This window comes from Poecilia mexicana, unplaced genomic scaffold (genome assembly GCF_051168715.1).
Source record: "Poecilia mexicana isolate PSO_F unplaced genomic scaffold, ASM5116871v1 scaffold_3, whole genome shotgun sequence".
Lineage (NCBI taxonomy): Eukaryota > Metazoa > Chordata > Actinopteri > Cyprinodontiformes > Poeciliidae > Poecilia > Poecilia mexicana.
The window spans coordinates 28,814,652-28,836,089 of NW_028263372.1; the positions used below are offsets into that span (position 1 = coordinate 28,814,652).

At 40.6% G+C, this 21,438-nt stretch overlaps 4 protein-coding genes across 5 annotated transcripts in view; 2 read left to right on the top strand and 2 right to left on the bottom strand.

The window, feature by feature from the left end:
* LOC106909672 (transcription initiation factor TFIID subunit 4) overlaps positions 1 to 2,698 on the bottom strand; it is a 103,208-nt gene extending 100,510 nt beyond the window's left edge. Inside the window, exon 1 of one of the 2 annotated variants that reach the window (XM_088004400.1) lies at positions 1,260 to 2,698. In XM_088004400.1, the coding sequence (XP_087860526.1) occupies positions 1,260 to 2,631 (1,372 nt within the window). In that variant the 5' untranslated portion in view covers positions 2,632 to 2,698. The remainder of the gene's footprint in view (positions 1 to 1,259) is intronic. The other variant, XM_088004399.1, reaches the window with a different exon arrangement.
* A 2,168-nt stretch (positions 2,699 to 4,866) lies between these two features.
* Positions 4,867 to 12,376, top strand: lsm14ab (LSM14A mRNA processing body assembly factor b). Its single transcript, XM_015002840.2, has 10 exons — positions 4,867 to 5,214; positions 6,235 to 6,398; positions 6,920 to 7,064; positions 7,482 to 7,673; positions 8,016 to 8,096; positions 8,257 to 8,433; positions 8,735 to 8,891; positions 9,049 to 9,075; positions 10,251 to 10,491; positions 10,648 to 12,376. Exons 1-10 carry the CDS (start codon positions 5,091 to 5,093, stop codon positions 10,669 to 10,671), a joined length of 1,332 nt encoding a protein of 443 aa, XP_014858326.1. The 5' UTR covers positions 4,867 to 5,090; the 3' UTR covers positions 10,672 to 12,376.
* Positions 12,377 to 13,172: 796 nt separating this feature from the next.
* ss18l2 (ss18, like 2) lies at positions 13,173 to 14,813 on the top strand. The gene is made up of 4 exons (XM_015002839.2): positions 13,173 to 13,324; positions 13,479 to 13,555; positions 14,493 to 14,577; positions 14,657 to 14,813. The coding sequence occupies exons 1-4, from the start codon at positions 13,256 to 13,258 to the stop codon at positions 14,711 to 14,713; spliced, it is 288 nt and encodes a 95-aa protein (XP_014858325.2). The 5' UTR covers positions 13,173 to 13,255; the 3' UTR covers positions 14,714 to 14,813.
* A 197-nt stretch (positions 14,814 to 15,010) lies between these two features.
* The window catches only part of garre1 (granule associated Rac and RHOG effector 1), a 35,298-nt gene continuing 28,870 nt past the window's right edge, over positions 15,011 to 21,438 (bottom strand). The window contains exons 9-14 of the mRNA XM_015002837.2: positions 21,181 to 21,306; positions 20,023 to 21,104; positions 18,429 to 18,594; positions 17,202 to 17,339; positions 16,986 to 17,061; positions 15,011 to 16,881 (exon numbers count right to left, since the gene is read on the bottom strand). Coding sequence (XP_014858323.2) covers positions 16,552 to 16,881; positions 16,986 to 17,061; positions 17,202 to 17,339; positions 18,429 to 18,594; positions 20,023 to 21,104; positions 21,181 to 21,306 — 1,918 coding nt within the window. The 3' untranslated portion in view covers positions 15,011 to 16,551. The remainder of the gene's footprint in view (positions 16,882 to 16,985; positions 17,062 to 17,201; positions 17,340 to 18,428; positions 18,595 to 20,022; positions 21,105 to 21,180; positions 21,307 to 21,438) is intronic.

A 21,438-nucleotide genomic window follows, 5' to 3' on the forward strand; every position in this document is an offset into this window, starting at 1 on the left:
GTTTGTTTTTTTTCCTTTCAGTTATAAAAAATAACTGAAAGAAGAAACGGGCAGGAGTGGGAGCCATTACCCAAGATGCTTAGCGGCATGTTTTTGTATCCTGTGTTGCACCGTGAGTGAGATGGAAGTGTGTTACGTTGACAATAGTTGAGGATATTTTTCTTCTCTTGCTAAAGTTCTGCTTGAACCAAATGTCTGAGCTAAATTTAAAATGATTCTAGACAAATAGCATTACCAGGTCAGATATTTTGTTCATCCAAGTTGATTCAAAATCTAAAATACTGGCTAAAAACAAGTAGTTATTTTAAATTGATAATGTGAGTAAAAGTAATACAGAAAAGTGCCCTTGTTTAGCTAGGTGAAAGCAGATTTCTTGCATAATGTGAAATAATTAGTTGGTGTAAATTACAGTATTAAGCGATAACTACTAACAATTGAAGGTTAATGAGCTATCAGATCTTAAAAAATAATGTTTAGACGAGAGGTGGGCGATATGGACTTAAAGTTTTATCATAAAATATTGTGCCACTGTTTTAATAACAACAAAAATTATAAGGACTATTGATTACCTCTTTTGTAGCTAACTGCATGGCTCCATAAACACAAATGCTCTGCTCTTGTGTTTATGGAGTATAGTTATGTATATAACTATGTATATAGTTATATACATAACTATAATTTAAAAGAAGTGGATTTTTAATACACTTCTTTTGGACACCAGTCACGTAAAGAAGTGTGATTTATCACTAAAGTGCACAAAGTAACTACATTTAACCCTATTTTCAAATTTATTTAGATTTTTTGGGACTCTTTTTGGACAAACAGTAAAAATTAAATAGTGGAGGAAATAGTAAAAAAGCAATCGTGACAAAAGTGATGGTTTGGAATTAATCATGACAATGATAAATCAATCAATCAATTAAATTAAATCAATTAAATCAATCACTATAAGAAATTTAATGCAATAAATGATAAACTATACCATAAATAGTTGGTTTAGACAATTTGCCTTTTGTTGTTAAATCAACTTGATGAACTTTAAAACCAAAACAATGCTCTAGTTGACTTTACTTGCACTTTCAAGGCAGCAGACTGGGCGTCTTCATTTTCAAATTAAACCACCTTCAAATAGTTTACAGTGAACATCTTTACAAGGGAAGGATAATCTGGAGAACAAGGCTTAATAACGTTTACATAAACACACTGCACACCAAGAAAAAAAAGCACATTTTCTCCAACCCTCCAAAATAAAAGCTTACCCTGTGGGATGGTAAAGCCAGGGGGAAGTTGAATGGTGGTCTGCTGTTGTGAAGGTCTGACAATCAGCTGGGGGGCTACTATCCTCTGAGGCGTTGGGACCCCTGGACGGGGTTGAGACAGTGCAGGGGTGGCCACGGCAGGTGTTGGAGAGGGAGCTGTGGGCCTGACCATGCTCATGGTGGAGGTCACAGCTGTGGTCTGGACAGTTCCACAGACAGATGTGGTCGCCATGGCGGTGGTACACACAGCTGTTGTAGCGGAGCTCAGAGGCTGGGTCACTGTGGTGGTGGTAGTAGGAGCTGCTGTAGTGGTTGTTGCTGGTGTGATAGCGCAGGAAGCAGACGGTAATACAGTGTTTATTACAGAGCTCACACTACCAACCTGGCTTTGCGTTACAATATTGGACTGACAGTCGTCTGTTTTGGAAGCCCCGGTGTCCGTGGCCGCCTTGCTGAGATCTCCCGTGGGAGATGAGGATGTGGCGGGCTCTATCCGAGCACCCTGCTGGACCAGCGCCGAAACGCTGGTCCCGTTGCCGTTCTGGGCAATACTGGCTACGATGTGACTCGGGAGTCTGTGCAAGGCAATGGTGGGAGTCCCCCGGTCCAGAGGAATAGCCGACTGACCCACGGGGAGGTTTGCGTTGGACAGAGTGAACGTGGAAGTGTTGATGGCCGATCGAGTGGAGTTTGGCGGAGTTGCGCCCGGGTCCACGGAGCTGATGATGCTGCTGTCGGTCACCGCTGTGATGCTGCTCCGTCTCGTCGTCACCGCTGCGCCGTTCAAACTCTTTATCCGCGCCGAGGGGCTCCTTCTCGGCGTCGCGACGCGCTTCCTCGGAGCGCTGGCCTCCGCGGGCGCCTCACCTGTGCACTGGCTCACCTTGGCGCTCCGACTGGATGTGGTGCTGATGCTGTCCTGCGGGGATGCCAAAGTTGACACGCCAGATGCAGTCAGCGGTGTGATGGATGCTCCATGTGATTGAATGCCGCTGCTAGTGGCGTTCACACAGCCAGCCGAAGTGCTGGGAGGCTCGCCAAAAGAAGAGGAGCAGCTCAGCGACAGAGAGGTGACAGTTTTATCCGGGCTTGCGTCCTTAGAGTTCACCTCCTGGCGCATCTCAGGTTTATTCCGCCGTCCAGGTTGTTGTTGTTGTTCTAGTGTTGTGGTACTCACTGGAGCTGGGAGCGTTTTTCCTAAGTGATGGTTAGCAGGGGCCACAGAGCCAGCGCCTCCGTTTTCGTCTGCTTTCCCCGCGGAGTTGCTCTGCCCAGTCAGTTGAGACTCCAAAGAGCCCACCAGGTCGCTAACAGCCTTCTCATCCACCTCTGAAAAGAGCATATCTTCCAGGGGGTCGGAGGCGCCCGCCATCTCTGAGCACAGATAGCAGCTTTATAGCGGCCGCACCGCGCATGCGTGTTACTAGGCATTGTGGGAATGAGCCTAACGTCACCAGATGAGGGGGAGCTCTACGGGAGATTTTTTAACCCTCCTGGGTCTCTTGACTCTTTGTTGTTGTTGTTGATTTAATTTCATTTTTATTTAAAATTATTGAGGTAAATGACATAGAATGTGTTCAGGTTGTCTTTTTGGGTGTGAATTTCATTTATCCATGTTATTGTGACCTTCCTAAAATAATGGCTTAAGTAATTTTCTTTCTTTGCAAAAAAAAGTGATTTTATTATTATTTTTTGCCTAAAACATCTTTTGGAAAGAAAAAAGTTGTCCTTTTTTCTTCTTCCCCAAATCAGTTTGGGCAATGAAATGACTTAGGTCATTATTTTAGGAAACCAACAATTAAATAGAGTAAAAATATGACCTTTGACTGTTTGTGCCATTAACTTGCATTCAGAATGTTATTTTAATACACTACAAATCTCAATATCTTTCATTCCCAGATAAAATGGCATATTAAGGCCATTGCAGATAGAAAAAAAAGAAAGAGTGCATTTCCTCAAAAAACAACTCAGAGAATTTGAGATTAATCTCAGGCATTCTCTTGAAACAACTAAGGCATTTCTGAGTTTGAAAGGACAAAAATTGCTTAAGAAACAGACTCAAAAATTTTGAGAATAATCTCAGAAATTTTCTAGACAAAACATGGACATTTGTGAGTTTCAAAAGTCAATAATTTCTTAGATTTTTTTTCTAGCAAATTGATGACTTTTAAAAACTGAAAATTTACTTATTTTTTTCTATAAAATTGCTGATTTTTTTTGTCAGAAATTTGCTTAATTTTTTTCTATCTTTGACTGCCCTAAAATGTCATGCCTTAGTGATGTAAAGCTTCCTATTCCTATTTCTATTACTTTAAGAAATTTTTCTTGTAATATACCATTGTTACCAATTTTTTAAAACCCTCAGCATATTTGGATTGTTTTTCTTTAATCAACCAAATTGATGGTTTCTGACATGAAAAGAAACATATCTTCCAAAAGATTAAAAAAAAGTTAAATAAAAGAAGTATGTTTTTTAATATATTTATGTTTTCTTACATTTTATTATAATAACAAACCATTCATATCCCTCATTAATCAGAGAAAGGCTGCTTATTGGCATTACAGTGGCAAAACCTTCCATCTTTCCCCGGTGGTTTGGTAATTTATCATTTCTAAGGAGCTTCAAGTCTTTGAAGTTGGAAAGTCTCCTTGCTCTAACCCTAATCTTTGTCTCTCTACAAATTATCCATCAGACTTGGGAGTCTGGTTGGGGCATTCTTATCCCTTCGACCCAGAAGTTCGAAGGAATAAAGATTACTTTAATTTTACTTAAATTTTAAAGTAGTCCTTTAAAATTAAAAGATTACTTTAAACTCAAATCTGTTGTGGACATGAAAACATTTGAACTTCACTACAGATCCCCCACTGTAATTACATAGAAGTTTATTAGTGTTTGTTTGCTTGTTTGTTTGTTATTAAAGAGATATTGATCTATATAAAACACCCAAATAGATAAGTTTGATTAAAAATGGTTTTATACACGACAATTGAATACACGACAATTGAAATTGATCAGAATCAGTGTTTGACACCATTGGGTAGTGTTAATGCCTGTCCCACAATTTCAAGTGAGTAGTTTTACCTGCAAATGATGTTTAAGAGCACTGTAAAATGTGATGATGGTCCAAAAAAAGAGAGATGTTTCTGTATCTGAAATGTTTTGACAACCAATGAGTGTAGTGTTTCTCCAAATAAATTAGCTATTTTTTTCTATCTGCTGAATCTTTTGTAGTTTTTGGCAGTCACATTAATGATTGGTACACACCATAAATTGCCACTTAGTAGTTAGTACTTTACCGTGTTCTAGCATACATATATGTAACACATGTTTCATATGTTAAAAAAATAAAAAGTGTTTCTTCTGTTTGAAATTGTGTGTCTGATGTCTGGTAATAGACTGCTGCCCATGGTGTACCCCGCTTCTTGTCCAATAACCGCTGGCGATAGGTTTACTTTTATTGACGAATTGTCTTTTTTATTGAATAATTTAAATTGATTAAGATACTTGATTATATGTATTTGCTGAAGTCCAAACATATTCTCTAAATCCAAGTAGTTTTACTTGAGCAGCTACTTAAAAGAGAGGACGCGTATTTTTAGAGCACAATCTTTGTCCCAGAATCCTTAGCGGCGGAGGAAGCAAAAATGAAGTCGGCCATGTCGTGTTAAGGAGTCAAGGAACGGGACGAATGTGGTTCAGGGATAGCATCTTATTAGTTTTATGCTATGTAGTTTTGAAACATCGCTTCAGAATATTTAACATTTGATTTTGCGTCGGAAGATAAACATTTTATTCGATAGCGAGCGCTTTAGTTAACTCGGCGGATAAAAATGAGCGGAGGAGGGACGCCGTACATTGGCAGCAAAATTAGCCTAATCTCTAAGGCCGAGATTCGCTATGAAGGAATTTTATACACCATCGACACTGAAAACTCGACAGTAGCTCTTGCTAAAGGTAAGAAAACCCACCCAAAGAGGATTGTAGCTCTCATTCGGGCAAAATTAGCAATTTTCCAACAGTAGTTTTGTCAATGTGCTTTTTAACGCAGTTGTCTTAGTTAGCTAGCATTTTGCTAGCTGGCTAACGGCTAGCTAAACTGTGGTAACGCTGTCTCTTTTGTTTACGTTGATTTCGACCTTTTCCTTAATCCACCGTTGAGAGAGAAATGGTTTCAAAAGTTTGCATATTTATACTATAAAACATTTTTTGCCCGCTTGAATTGTATTTAAGTCCGAATTCCCCGTTTTTATAAGATAATTGGGTTATACAAGTCACTTTTTAATGCTCTGAAACATTTTCATTACGTTTAATCACAAATTTCAACAGGTTCACCGTTGTATATTTTTAAATATGACGATGAACAGATTATGAACGTGAAACTTGTCATTGCGTTTTAATTCAGTGTTTAGTTTTAAAGAATGTTCTAGGCTGGCCTCATCCATTGTTTATTTTTTAAATGTTGTTATTGATTAGGTTTGTAGTAGAAAAATATTGGAAGAATCGTTGTAGTTATGCAAGCAAGAGTTTAATGTAAAACCAAAAGAATGTAATGTTTCAACCATCAAAAGAACTTTGAAATAATTCCAAGATATTAGATCTGCATAAGAAATCAAAGAGCTGTAGTGTTTTTTCTCTCTTAAATTGTGAAACATTGCGACTCAAATTACAACATTCATCAGCAAATATGTACAGTTTAAAAAAGATCAATGGTTGGATTGAAATTGTTTTAACATCTAATAGTCATTTATTCATCAAAAAAAAAATCACATTTGTGATCTTTCTAAGTGTTCCAGGAGGACACTTTTATGAGTACCCTGTATCTGCAAGTACTCCAATATTGATTCTCAGTGTATTATAAGTATGTTATCAATGCCAGTAGCGTACTTACCAATCAAGTAACCACTGCTCAAATACTAGCCCCAGATTCACTTATAGTAGCTGATTTTTGTAACTTTGCATTTTATTTCCAAACAGTTCGCTCTTTTGGCACTGAAGACCGTCCCACAGAAAGGCCTATACCACCTCGGGATGAAGTGTTTGAGTACATCATCTTCAGAGGAAGCGATATAAAAGACCTAACAGTTTGCGAGCCACCCAAAGCCACTAGCTCTCTTCCTCAGGACCCTGCCATAGTGCAGGTAAGTTTATTTATGTGTAGAAAGACGGCTTATTATGCTGATTTTTACGTTATCTGTATTGAACGTCTTTTGTCTTCACCCATGTTAATCAGAAAAGAAAGTTATGTCTCTAGAAATGCTTCATGTTGCCACACAATCCTATTTTACACTTTTCACTGTAAGTGTACCAATTACATTAGACTGATGTAAAAGATGATTATCAAAATAGATATTTTCCCAATAAAACGAAGAACCTAAAATGGAGATAATGAATAATGTGTTAAATGGGTCAAAATGAACGAGATATATTTGTAGGAATTAAATATGAATCATGAATTCACATCTGCTGGAAAAAAAAAAAAAAGAGAGAGACCATGATTTTATTTTTTTTCCAACTACAACTGATCAGATTGCTTATAAGTAGTGTATGCATGGTGGTATATTGGTCATTTTAGACTTGCACGCATTTATTTATTTTATTAACTGTTGAGCAATTTATTCAAAACGTATGTGTATTCTTACAATTGTCTTTACTTTTTTAGTCATCAATTGGATCCTCCAGTGCAGCATCTGCACCATCATTCCGGTCAGCTGGTTCCTATGCAGCATTCAGCAGGGCTCCGGTTCCTTCCTACAGCCAGTTCGGCGTTCCACCCATCGGGTCGCAGCAGTTTGGATCTGCTGGAGGTCAGTCGCTGTCACAGTTAGAAAAAAAATAAGAAAGAAAAAGAAACATTCTGTGTTTGGTTATAGTGCATCATGTTGCCACAATGCACTATAACCGAAGAAATGTTTATTTGTAGTGATGAATGTGTATAATCTTTGTCATTAAATAACAAGAGGCTCTGATTTTATCACAAAATTACAACTTTTAGCGTTTTTCACTAGTGAAGCAGACTTGTCTGACAGATGGCACAATCAAAGTAAAGTCATCTCCATTGTTCACATCATTGCAGCAAATCAAAAGAATGAAAGCCTTTCAACGTTACAGTTTATCTGCATTTATTTGTGCTCGGCGTTCATGTGTTTTACAAAAACGGCAGCGGATCTAATACCAAGTTGCATCAACATCAACTTAGATTTGCTTTTTCCTTTGCTGTGTAGGACGTACAAGTCCTCAGCGGGACTCTTTGGCTAAAACTGCCCCGGTGGAGCCGTCGGTGCAGGCTCCCCCGTCAGCTGCACCTGGTCTGCCTGCCGCCGTTGGTCAGAGGACTCAGCCAGGAGTGACGGCCAAACCCAGCAGCTCTGCCACTGGCAGCCAGAAACCCCCTGATCTGCTTGAGCAGAAGAAAGGTGAGGCTTTAACAAGCTCATATCTTTGTGTCGGTGCCAGATATTTATTTATTTGGTTCATCCTGGAGTATAAATTGTAAATGCATAAAGTTATTACTATCATGTGTTCAAAATGTTTCTATACTGACTTAGTCTGAAAGTTCACTCAGAGAGGAAGATGTCACTAAGATTGCAAAGATTGCATACACAGTCGGGGGCAAAAATTGTAATTTTGGGGGGTATGAACTGGTGCAAAGATTCAACAGTTGTGTTTTTTTTGTTTTTTTCTTTCCCCATTTGCATTCATGCCTGTTTGCTTGGTGGCTGTTTTCACTGATGAGCATCTGAATGTTTGTTGTCCAGCTCCTGATGTTCAGAAGACTTCCCAGCCCGATCATGAGCAGGGTGCTGTCGAGAACCGGGATCCTAACAGGCGTCATATTGGTAAAATAAACTTAAGCATTTATTACAGAAATCAGTTTTCTCCGTTTGCAGTGTTGTTAACAAGATATTTTAGACATGATAGAGCTAGTACTACCATGCTTAGTGTTATATTTGTCAAACTTGCTCTGTTTTCTAAATGTGAATGTTTTCTCGGTATTAGCTGGTGTTCAGTCCAACCGCCGCGGCCGGGGAAGAGGAAACCGCAGCAGGGGCAGAGTGAACATGCGTAAAGATGGCACCATGAAATTTGATGAGGACTTTGACTTTGAAACTGCCAACGCCCAGTTTCACAAGGATGAGATTGACAAGGAGTTTCAGAACAAGCTGAAACTGAAAGGTAACATTTCAGCTCAGGATGATGTCTGATTCAGCAGCTGTCAGCTACGCCACACGATGCCTAAACACAGCTTAGGAACTCTTTATCACTTTCACCTAACTTAGACTCAGGAGCAGGTTTACATCTGTCAGTGCAAAGCTACATACTTAAAAAAAATAATACAAATGTCCCTCTGCATCATCCAGACTCTAAAATGCTAAAAAATAATTACAAAATTTGTTTTAGATGAGCATATTTTTTCAGCTCCTGCTAAAGAAAAAAAAAAAGCAAAGTGTTGTTTCTAATTTCTTCCAACAAACAGATGACAAACCTGAAAAGGCTCTGAACGGAGAAGAAACTGCTGACTCGGAACATCCAGCCAACGAGGGCGCCACTGAGGAAGAGGAGGCTACGATAAACACCTGCTACTATGACAAGACTAAGTCCTTCTTTGATAACCTGTCCTGTGATGATTCAAGGTACTACAGCTCACACAGCAGATACGGCTCAGATGCACCCAACTCTGTGTGGACTTGATATTTAACTGTATCATCACTGGTTTGACTTTCTGTTCATGAAATTCATATATTTCAACATGTGAAACCGCAACTGACTTTTTGTTTTTATCTCTTCAAGTAAATCGGGTGATGGTGGATTTCCAAGGTAAGTCAAATATTCTCTTAAGTTTCATCATTTACTGCAGCGGCAAATTTTTAACTGGTGAACCGAGTCAAACCTCAGTTGTCGTCTGTTAAAATTTGTCTGTAAAGTAACCACGTTATATTTGTTTTAGTTTTGATAAAACAAATAAAATGATGGCTGTTTTTTTTTGGTTTTTAGGTTGTATTCACTCAAGGAAAGTCCCTTGTTTGGTCTGTACCAAAAGCAGACTTTATTAAAAAAAAATTATGCCGTTTCCTTTCAAATTGCACTTTTTTTTTCTTCTTTTTTTGGGAAGTGGACTATAATTTGTAAACAAAGCAATGCAGGTGATGATCTTTGCTCCCATTGGACAGAAATGATGGGGTGGGACAAAACACAGACCGAGAAAGTAAACAAACTCTGGAGGTTCTGCTGCTGCATTTCTGTGGTGCACATTTGTCCCGTTATTACAACTGAAACGGCGTTTTGAATTTTCAAATCAGCTCACACAGTGCAGGTTTCACACTGTAAAATTTCTAATTTTATAACTGCATCAGTAAAAACTGGTGCAAGCTAAATGAGGCCAGATTCTCTGCATTGTCTGACCCTCAACATGCTGGCAGCAGCATGGCTAAGCAGAAAACGGATCAGATGCGACTTCAGTCATTACATGCATTAGCTACAGTATTTTTACGATAATGACCAGCACTGGTGTCTGCTGAAGTCCAGAAAGGCGTGTAATTCCTGTAGTTGGTTCAGATTAATACTAGTCTGTATTAAAACCAGAAGCGAACTGCAGCAGAGTTCGCCTGGAAGTGAAACCGCCTCAAGAAATGGGTCTCAGTCCGGTTGTTTGGTCAGCACCGGAGTTCACTTGAATGTATTCACACTAAGACAAAAGAACCAACAAGGGAAACAAACTCTGGTCAGGCGTGAATACATCCTTATTTCGCTTTTGCATCTTACCATCACTTAAAGCAAAATGTGAACATTTGGAACCAAAAGCTTTGTTACCAAGCAGTTCCTCCACATTTGTGTGTGTGTGTGTGTGTGTGTGTGTGTGTGTGTGTGTGTGCGCGCGCGTGTGTGTGTGTGTGTGTGTGTGTGTGTGTGTGGCTTTTTTATTTATTTATTTATTTATTTTTTGCTGTTTAAAGTTAACTGTGAGCCGATTTTGTGTTTTGCGTTTGTGTCAGGGAGCGCAGGCCAACCTGGGCAGAGGAGAGACGAATGAACGCAGAGACTTTCGGCATCCCTCTCCGACACCAACGTGGAAGAGGCGGTTTCCGTGGGCGAGGGTACATGGGGCCCCGCGGAGGCCGGGGCCGGCCGTCGAGCAGAGGGTTCTTTGGGCCGCCTCGGGGGGCCCCGCCCGGCTTCAGGGGCGGATTCAGGGGTGGCAGAGGAGGCCGTGATTTCTCTGATTTTGAATACAGGGTAAATATAACAAGGACGCTTAATTACTGTATTATCATACTATATTATCATATATCATATTATCGTAACGTATTCAACTGAAATCTAGTAGAAAGAAAAATCTAAGCTGAATCAGCTTTTTGCTGATTCCTGGTGTTTTTTCTTTATCTGTTCCAGAAGGATAACAAGGTGGCTGCGTAGTACTTCAGTGATGGAACCACCAAGAATTGTAGCCACTTGTCATGAAATTATGCCCGTTGTAGAAATTTCCTGTGGTCTCTACATTTGACAGAAAGAATGAAGACATTATTTGGACACCAGCACCTCGGTGGACTGCCTGACACCAGGGGGTGACGGCCCCACTCCCGCTCTCCACCTTGAGACTTTTTGGTTTCTTTCTCCAGAAGTTTTGTTGGAAAAATTGGAAGATCACATGTAAATACAAAGCTTTGGAGTAATTGCGTACTTTTGCATCAGTTGAATTCCTTTCTTACTAAAGTTGTCTTTGATATTGTCGATATTAGGAGCTGTACGCTCTTAAACTGTGAGCAGATCGCAGCCCTTGTGATCAATAGCTTTACTCCTTTTTTTTTCTTTCTTTCTTTCACTTTTTGATATTTGTCGGCACCAAATCTGTCACCACTGCCTGTTGCACCATGCGTTTTTCTGCTCAGTTAGATTGCCATGTGTTCAGTGTTTTTACTTCATTAGTAGTATTTTTTTTATCTTTGATTTTCTATGAAGTAGTGAGGCTTACAGAATCATACATCAGAACTGTGTGTAAAGAATGAATGTAAAACTAGTTCAAGCCAGCTGACTTTTTCTGCCTTTCGACTTATGTTGGCCCTCAGACCTCCTGCGTCAGATGAGTTGTTTTCCTGCTGGATGTCTGCAGGTACCAAGAGCTTTCAAATGCAGGCGTCAAAGTTCTTTTGTTCGGTATGTTTCACAAAGCTTCAGCTGCACGGGGATTTAATTTTGGCCGTGTTTACATAGTTAAAAATACAAGGAGGTGATTTTTTTTTCTAATTTGTGTTGAAAAGACGTTAATTATCTTGCGTCTTGGCAAAAGACACTTAAGTTCTATTTCCCTAAATTTGCTGTTTTGCCAAGAAAAAGTCTTCAATGGAAAATTTGTCACTTATATGTACGTTCTTGTAATTTCAGTACTTTAAATCCTTGTTTGTTTTTTTTTATGTAAAGACGTCCCTTTGTGTTGTCGTACTCATTGGTGTGTCCCCCATTATGTCAACAGGCAGCAATTCACACAGCTAAATGAAGCGCTTGTAGTGCTACAGGAGTTGTTTACTCAACATGGGAAACGTCTGACGAGGATTCAGATGCATTTTTAACTGGATTTATGATAAATTGTAGCTCCATTTGTCGCATCGTCAATGTGATCGTTCTCAGGAGTGAATTTATTTTTTTACCGACTCGTGAACAAAGGGACAAAAAGCTGGATGCGGCGACCAGTACTTTCAAGAAGGTTCTCTTTTGTTTTTAAATCCAATCCTCAAACTTTGTAGGGAGTGCCTTGAGCATGGTGGTATGATTTCTTTCCCCTCATATTTCTCCCATTAATTAAATGTTACATTGTGACAGAAGTACTGCTGGCACTACAAGGTGAGAATACATACTCTTTTTTTTCTTTTTCTTCAAATGTGGTTAAGTTGGCAGCGCAGTAAATGTCTTATAAGGTTATCGCACAAACAACTTCTAAATGCACGATGGCCTGTGGAAGTAATGCTTTATATTGGCTTTAGCAGCAACCAATAAGATTTTATTTGAGCCTAAATTGTTATAACTGACATTTTTCATGTTTGCTACTCTTTCCAGTCACTGGAATTGTTTTCTTGGGATATCATCAAAATTGAGTTTTTACAAAAATAAAGAGTTGTACAATTTATATGTCGTCCTTGTTTATTTTGTTCTCGTTTGATTTTTTCTTTTTTTTTTTTTTTCTTTTTTTTTTGCATTGTTTTATTCGTGCAAAGCCTTGATGTGCATGCATAGTTTTCCAAACTTGGGGAAATAAAATGTCTCCACTTTTGAACAAATCAAACCATTCAATCCATCATCAGGAAGAGTGAGACACAACTGAAAATCTACTAAATCTCCAATCTCCCAATTGAAGTTTCATTTCTGAATCCTATCTGCTTTTCCTTGCAGGATCATGGGTTGATCATACCAGAAAGATTTTATTTTCTTTCAATAACTTTGTCAAACATTTGCTTTCTTCTTGATTTGAAAAATAGGGGCCATTTTTAATATGAAATTATTTAACATAATTTGTGAGGGTTGTATAACAATTGAACAAAAATGTTATTCTTGTGTATATGCATTGGAATATTCCATTCCCAAATGTTTCTTTTAATTTTGAATTAAAATGTATATTTGTTAAGGATTTTTTTTTTAATGGCTTAGGATGAAACTAACATTTACTGACAGAGCATCTATTTCTATCAGATTTCTCCGTGCTATCCTCTCTCTGTTTTTAATTTGAGCTTGCTACAAATAAAAACTGAACGGTGTTTGTAAATAGAACAAATAAATTTGTACTTGCATAAATGCTTTAACGATATATTTTCGCATACATCTCGTAGATCTTTTGTTAGTGAGCGCCACTGATAAAACATTTAAAAGAGAAGCTGCGTTTGACCGTCAACTTTCCAGCAGATGGCGCTAATTCTGCGGATGCAACACAGTCATTTAATTCCGGAGGCGAAGAAGACGTGCGGCGGAAGAAAATGCGCGGCCATCAGAGGTAAACAAGGACAGCTCAGACATGTCGATTGTTTTTGTCCCAAAGAAGCTCCGAGGGAAGGCAAAAATCAACCAAGAAACAATACAGAGAGTAAGAAACGACGCTGACGAAGCTGATAAAGCATCAGCAAGGATTCATTTTACTTCCTGCTTAGTCTGAAAAGCTGATTCATAGCTAACGGTAGCGACATATTGGCCAGTTAAATGTGACTATTTTATCTCTCCTGTGTTTTTCTCTGCTGTAGCTACTGGATGAAAACGACCAGCTGATAAGATGCATCACCGAGTACATGCAGAAAGGACGCGCTGTGGAGTGTGTGCAGTAAGTTAAAACAGCCTGCTGATGATGTTCATGATCCTGAAGCTCTGACTTTATCTCTATGCCAGTTCAATATTGAAATACTTGAGCGGATTATGTTTAATGCATATTACATATAAAATCTGCTCGATCTGTAAATTGCACAACAGGCTCAGCAGATAGACAAACAAAGCTCGTCTAGAAACAAGAGGTCTCACTTTAACATAAAGTGTGAGTGTGTCTGTTACATATTTTGGTTAAAATATATTAATTCTTCATTCAGTAAATTTACTCAAAGTGGGTAAATTAATCAGACAGATTAATTTAGGGATTTTGTTGGCATCAGGTCAGTTTTCGTTGGGTCCTATTTAAAAACTACAGGGATATTCTAATTTCAACTATGTTTTTCAGATTCTGAAAAACATAGTTGAAATTCTGAAAGGTCAATTGTAAGGCTTTGAGAATATCAGACTATTTTGGAGTTATAAATCACTCTGTTATTGCAGAATCAGATGCTAACTTTAGCCTGGTGGTTCTGTAACATACAGAATGGGATTTCCAAACAATTTATTCTACTTGTGCAGACATAAAAATAGGATTTTTAAGGCTGCATCCAAGACAGAACTTGTCTTAGTCTAAAAAAAAGTCTTACAATTACTCTTTAAGGTTTCCTACATCAGAACCCGTTTTCTTTATGCTTTCAATAGTGTTGTTAACTGAACTATATGTAATGCAGTGAAGGAACCAGTCTTAAAATGGCTTTTGTTTTCATAAATTCAATACGTTTTTTTTTGTTTTTTTTTTAAATCTAACTGTATTTTAAAGATTAAACAGGTATAAAATGACCAGCTTAAGCTTGATCCCTTCAAGTGGATCTGATTTTCAGCTGCAGCAGATTGTAGTTATTAAAAGCAGGGAAATAGCCCTTCAGTAAATCTGGTCTGTTCTGCATGTGAAACAGGTACCAACAGATCCTGCACCGCAACATTGTCTATCTGGCGACCATAGCTGACGCCAGTCCTGATGACACTCCACCCATCACAAGTGTAAGGAGAAGAAACTGAATGCTTATTAAGAGTGAAACAGTGAGAGCTTATTATCCTCAACTCTGCTCTTTGTTCCCAGTGTTCACCCAGCGACGTGTCAACACCTGCTCTTAATGGACACGAAGAGACGCGGTGACTGTGGGAGGACAGTTCTCATGTCAGAGGACTTTTATAGTGAAATAAAAATTAACTTTATTCATTCCAGTATGTGTGCAATAAAGACCATTTTAAAGTTGTTTCCAGATGTGTGGGAATTTAAATGTGGAATAATTGGCTGACTTTTAACCTATAAGAACAATGCTTTGCATTTCGAATTGCTAATTTTTTATTCGTTTTTTGCATTGCTGGTACACTGTGGAAAAGAAAAAAAAAAAAATCAGTTGCCAGCTCAAAAGAACAATAAGCAACATAAGCCAAGCAGTCCCCCTTCATCTCGTCTTTCAGGGTAACATGTTTTTATTATTTTTCTCCATCTTTTTGTAGAAGCCACTAGTAAACCATTTGTACACAGCTGAGAAGCTAACAGTTACAGTCCAAGGTCTGTAAAGATGTCTTTTAAAAAAAAAAAAGGCTGCAACAGTTAGGGAGATAACACAGACAAAAAGCAACAAACCCTATATGTTGATTGTGCAAAGCACATTAACTATAAAAAGATATATATTTATATGTATATACAACAAACTATTCTCTGTAAACATGTTAAGTATGTTAGTTATCTGAAAACATGGTGTCATTTCATAAATACAGGCAACATTGGCATCCGCAAACATCACAAAAATAACATTCTGGGCCTTTAAATGCAGCCCACTGCCATAAAACCAAGGGAACAAGGGCTGTAAAGGAAACGAAACCCCTTTTCACACAATGTTTTAGTGTTTAGCATGTATATTTGGTAACCTTTGTAGATCAATGGTGTAGTTATGACTGTAGGAAAGAAATGTGCTTGTTCACATACAGGGAGGTGGAAAACAATCATGTAATGTCTAAAATACTAACATACAGTTATGGTATAACATGTAATACAAAAATAAGATTAATACTGTCGATACTTGTACACAAAAATATCTCAAAGAAAACATTAGGTTTGTGGGAGTTAGTGTTTTATTTTTTCTTTTAATTTCTGAGCAAAAGGGGGAAAAAAAAAAAAACGCCAATTGGAGAGGAGGAAATAAACTTCATGTTCGTCAATAAGCACGCCTCCTCAGCACCATTCGTCCTCTGAACAACGCTTTGGTTGGAAAATAATCTGCAAGTGCTATCAATACCAACATGGCACATAGATACAGCTATAACTCTGAACTCTGGTCAGTTGATGTAAAAGTAGTGTATTTCTCTCAAATTCCACCTCTGCAGTGGCTTACTTTATTTATGCTGAGCCTGCTCAAAGCCTCTTGATAAAAAGAACTAAATATTTATATTTCAACTTCAGTATTTTACAAGCTATGAAACAGTAAGATGCTAGCTGTACTCTGAGTCATCTTGCATGAGATTTGGCAGTTACAGCTATGTAGACACAGTATACTTATTATGGGCAGAAATGAGAGCATTCCAAGCCCTTGCCCTCTCGTAATCCTCTCCCCTCTAGTCTCTCTCTCTCACACACACACGCACACACACATGCGCGCGCGCGCACGCATACACACACGCAGCTGCAGAAGCAAGTGGGTGACGGCCGTGCACGTCTCCAGCTCTTGTCTGAGGACAGAGAAACAACCACTAGACTAACTGCTGCCAGAATGACACATGCACCGTTCAAAGTTTAAAAGATGGCAGTTCAGAAAACATCAAAATACGTCTTTCTCTTCTTTTAATGTGGAGATGTTTGACATGGAAAAATATAAATACAAAAATGTTGAGCCAGTGTGTGTACTTAACGTCGCCTCTGAGGCTTACAAATCTTCCAATTCAGTGGGTGTGGAGTGTAATGACTGGAGCTGCAGCTCCTCGGCGGCACGTTACTTTGGACTCGTTCGATCAGTACTGGTGAAGGTAGGAGGGCCGATGCTCGTGTTTGAGGGGGAAGGATTTGAAGCCCTTGGTCATGGGTTTGTGTTGTTGCTGCTGCTGCTGCTGCTGCTGTTGCTGCTGTTGGGTGAAGGGAAAACCAGAGGAGATCCCGGCGGAGGCGGAGCAGTCGCCGGCGGTCGACCACACGGGCGACTGCAGCATCTGCATGGAGTCGCTCCACTGGGAGGAAGGAGGCAGGTTCATCTGGTACAAGGAAGAGCTGGGATTGGGCATGGTGTGGGTGTGGGTGGTGTGCTGCCACGGCGCTTTCGGGGGCCAGGTTTTAGTTTTGCTGTCCTGCGGGGCAGAGAGTACGAATGAGTCACGATTCGAGAAGAGAGGTCAGGACGAAGGTTTGTGTCACTTTCAACCTGGAAATAGAAAAATGTTCGGCTTGTTACCTGGTTATCGTCACCAATGTGATGGAGAGGAGGTGACGGCAGGGTGCACACCTCTGGCTCACCACAGCTGTGTTTCCTAAAGAAAGACAAAGGAGAAGACATCACAAATTAAATCGATTTTTCGTTCAAATTCATGATTTCAATCTTGTAACGTTCAGTTTGTCCATCTCCGTTTTAAAACGTAGTTATTGACTGATTATCAGTGAAAAATCTCACCTCCTTTGTTTAACCGCTGCTACGAGGTCCGGCCCGGAAAACATGGAGAACAGGCTGTCCCCATTGGCTGATGAAGTCTCGTCACTGGAGCTGGCCGAGTCTCCCTGATTGGCTGACCAGCTGCTGTTTACGGCCTCCCTGAGAAAGCACCCGCAGTGTTTTCATTACGATCCTATAATAACGTGGAGATCTGATACGCAGGACCTGCTACAACCAAGATATTTAAGAGTAGTGTAATCATTTAATAAATGACGTTCCTGCATGTGTTTCTGTGAAAGACGACAGAGCGGCTATTTACCTCTAGGTTGTTTTCCTGGATTAGTGTGTAAGCAGAATGGCGTCTCACACTTGTAGGTGGAATTAAACGACAACAACCGCAATTAATGTGGCAAATGCCTCATGGTGTCAGTTGTATCAGGAATTTAATTAAAAACACTGACAAACATTACTGTGAAAGATGATGAACCGCTGGTTTAAATAACTCATGGCCTGCATTGCACCTAAATGTTTATAAGAGTCTTGTTGTAATCCAGGTACATTTATAGCAGTATTTACATTTTGCTCTGTTGATTTATTATCAGTGAATTGATAATTAAATCACGCCGAGTCAATACCTGTGACTTGTTTCCATCCATTTTTAATCAACTAAGGTTTTCATGTAAAAATTCTGTATTTCTACAGACTCAATTTTCTTCATATCTGTTTAGCAGGTTTTAATCCAAAGGCTTTGCAATTCATTCAGTTGTAACTTTGCAACATTATGAGTTTTAATATTTTAACCTTCTGAGTGGTGACAGTAGAATCTAATTGGTTTTTTATAGCAATTTCCATGAGCATCATAGTCAGAGCTCAGGATAAATTTACTCCTGTGAGGACTGGCAGCTGTTTTAAATGTTTTCTAATCATGTTTCTCACTACAGAATGATGGAATTTAAATCGTTTTAACATTGAGTTTAATTTAAAAATACTTCATTCATCCCAAAAGGTAATTAAATGCTTTTGTGACAAATATCTTCAAACGGTCATTGTAGATGGCAATGCTGTGGTAGCAGTCAGTCCTGCAATCTGAAGAGGCCTCTGACTGAAGACAATATTTCACAGTAACATGTCCTGGATGACACCATCTGCTGCCCACCTCATTTGCTTTTGCTGCTCCTCTTTAAGTCTTTACAATTTTTTCAAAGCAGGAAGTCAATAATATGGCAGATGTGCTTTGTACATGCCTACCCCTCACTGAAGTACTCTGGGTGGGACCAGGTTCTGTGTTGCTCATCAGGCATCGGCCAGTTGCTGCGCGTGTTGCTCGGGCGACGGATGTGCTGCACCTGCCTTTTCTGCTGCATGGCTTGACTGACGCCGGCAACGTAACGTGCAAACTCTGGGTCAGAGCCAACTGCATGGAGGGAGAGAGAGAGAGAGAGAGAGAGAGAGAGAGAGGAGGGTGGGTGGGTGTGTGTGTGTGGGGGGGGAATAAACTCATGAGAGTTTCTGACGCCCTCAGCTTTTCTCTTTCATACCCCGGAGCTCAATCCATTTAAGCCAGACTGTCTACGATGGCAGAAAAATCACAATAGCCATAAGTCAACTCTGCACAGTAGGCTTCGACTGCAATCAAAAGAGTCTGCTGCGCTGTAAATAGAAACTGACAAGCCCAGCTCTGCACATAACCTCAATTTCTCATCTCATCCAGATGATGCAGCTGCTTGGCTAGATTATTCAAATTGGGATGGCGCATAATTACGTACGACATGGTTACTAAATGGTTTTAAACAGCTTTTGTTGGTGATTATCTCGCCTTTTGTTCCTAATGTTCTCCTGTCTGCCTGTCCTGTTTTGTTTATGTAATTGGATCTCTGCAAACTAATTTTCTTTTATGAGCCAAGAAAGACTTCAGATGAAAAAACTTTTTAAGCCGATTAGTAAAACACCCAGAGCAAGCATTCAGGAGTTTCAGCTCAAGGCGAACACAAACCTTCTGAACATTGTTCTCCTGGTGCAACAGACCCCCAACATTTCATTTGTCTGCGTCTTTATGCCACAATCAACAGGCTTTGTCCTCTGGACCGATGTTAGCATCAAGAGTGAGCTGGTTCAATAATGGAGCCTGAACCAAAATCTATGGTTTTTGTTCTAGTTGGACATGTTTGTGATTTAGAGCAACATAAAGCAGTCAACAGAAGACGGCTGAGCCAACACTCACTTTTTATTTATTTTAAGGTGAACTATTCATAAGAGACTTGACAATATCTCTTATTACTGTGGTATACAGACCAATTAATGGAAAGCTAAGTGGAAGGACAAAGTGTAGAAACTTTTGCAGTCGCACTCTTCTTTCAATCGCAGCAAGGCTGCGGGTGTTCTTGTTGATTGTGCAGCGTTTTTCTGCCATACTTTCTCCTTCCACTAGACTTTCCACTAAACACGGAATCACTCTGATTAGCACAGACTTTTTGGAGTTTACACTCCTGGTGGATGGACATTATGACTATTTCCTGTACAACTGTCAGGTCGGGCTTTGCTTGGGTTGCTAGGCAAAGAGCCAGGCTCTGCTGGGGTTGCTAGGTGAAGGGCAGAGCCTGCTGATTTGTGACATTGCATTCTGGAGGTTTTTTAAACTGCTTGCTTTCCAGTTACCAAAAACCATTAACTTAAGCCAAAAACCAATTGGGTGTTTTTTTTTGTTTTTTGTTTTCTTTAAGAGCAGTAGAGACCAAAATGGTCATGCAAAAACATGCTAAATGTAAAACCTGCGTAACACGTCCCCTATAATTTTTTGTGATGCTCAAACTTCCAGACGGTAGATGGTAGCTCGTGGCCTTACCTGCTGGGTCAAAGGGCATCGTGTCTCCCAGGACTCCAAACATCCCCTCACTCTGGTCCCTGTTGGGCCAAGTATTGTTGCGGGGCCCCTGTGGCTTCTGACCCAGCATGGCCGAGATAATGGTCTCCATGTAGGTGCTGTCCAGGCCCAGACTGTACAGGTCTGAACTCAGGTCAGACAGCCCTGGGGACCCCCACTGGCTGATGGGACCTAAGGGGGACAGTCCTGCTGGGGGGCCCTGTGCTGCAGGCTGTTGCCCTGAGGTGCCAAGCCATTTGTTTGGCACCCTTTGCTGTGGTAGAACCTGTGGTGGGGTCTGCTGGGGTGGCAGCTGGGAAGGAGAAGCCTGCTGCTGGGTGATGGGCTGCAGGAGGTGCTGGTAGAACTGCAGGGCAGGGGGGGAGGGCTGCTGAGGCGGAGGAGGCTGCTGCTGCTGCTGCTGGGATGGGGGCGGCTGGGTTTGAGGCTGAGTCTGTTGCTTCTGCACCGACGGAGGCGGCTGAGTTAGGGAGTTAGACGGCGTCTGTAGAGCAGTGTAGGAAATGGACTGGGAAGCGGGTGGGTGGCCACTCGGCGGCTTCAGCTCCGCAGGGTTAGCGGAGGCCACAGAGTTCCTCCTCTTCACCAGGGGTGACGCCTGCTGGGATTTGCCCATGTTGAATCCTGAGAGAAAGTCGATGACGTCTTGCATCTCTTGGTCAGTGGGAAGGTTCTTCCCCTGGTCATCAGATACCGAGCCATTAGCCAACTGGTTTTGCTGGGTGGCGTCAGGCGTGCTGGACAAGCCGCCCATCTGCAGAATACTCTGTACCCTCCCGTCGTTGTGCCCGAGGCCCTTGGCCTTGTCGTCGGAGCTACTGGTCGAAAGCATGCTGCGGGATGGAGTGGTGGGGATGGAATAGCTGCCTCCGCTGTTGGAGCTAGATGAGACCTTCTTGGCAAACTTGGAAGTCAGTTTAGATATCGTTTTTGGCAAGCCACTGGAGGTTTTGGAGCTGGTACCCGTAGGCATGTCTGCCTGGCCACCGTATTCTGGGCTTTCACGCTGCAGCTGGATCTGAATGGTCGGCAAGGCCTGCTCCCTTTTTCAGAGAAACACAAAGTGTTATCGACAAATGAGAAGAAAGAAAAATAACTCTTGGTTCAACGTCCTCTTACTTTCTCTCTTTCCATCTGTTGATGTCAAACACGGCTGTGTAAAGCACATCTACCAGTCCGAGGGTCTTCTCTGGATCCAGGCTTCGCTGGAGCAGGGACATGGTGGCCGGGTCCTCCTTCAGACACCTGAGCAGAAACAAGAAAATGTGAACTCAACACGATATCCAAGACTGTACTGCACTAACCAGTTTGGTTTATTATCTGAAACCAAACTGTAACAGTGTTTGCTAATGTTTAGTTGCGTCTTTGTGTCTATCA

What these genes read in the sequence shown, in the direction of transcription:
- lsm14ab (XM_015002840.2), top strand. Translation starts at nt 5,091, where the DNA reads ATGAGCGGAGGAGGGACGCCGTACATTGGCAGCAAAATTAGCCTAATC. An exon ending in AGGACCCTGCCATAGTGCAG is followed by an intron (nt 6,399 to 6,919) that starts GTAAGTTTATTT and finishes TTACTTTTTTAG; the next exon opens with TCATCAATTGGATCCTCCAG. An exon ending in TCTCTGATTTTGAATACAGG is followed by an intron (nt 10,492 to 10,647) that starts GTAAATATAACA and finishes TATCTGTTCCAG; the next exon opens with AAGGATAACAAGGTGGCTGC.
- ss18l2 (XM_015002839.2), top strand. Translation starts at nt 13,256, where the DNA reads ATGTCGATTGTTTTTGTCCCAAAGAAGCTCCGAGGGAAGGCAAAAATC. An exon ending in ACCAAGAAACAATACAGAGA is followed by an intron (nt 13,325 to 13,478) that starts GTAAGAAACGAC and finishes TCTCTGCTGTAG; the next exon opens with CTACTGGATGAAAACGACCA. An exon ending in ACACTCCACCCATCACAAGT is followed by an intron (nt 14,578 to 14,656) that starts GTAAGGAGAAGA and finishes CTTTGTTCCCAG; the next exon opens with TGTTCACCCAGCGACGTGTC.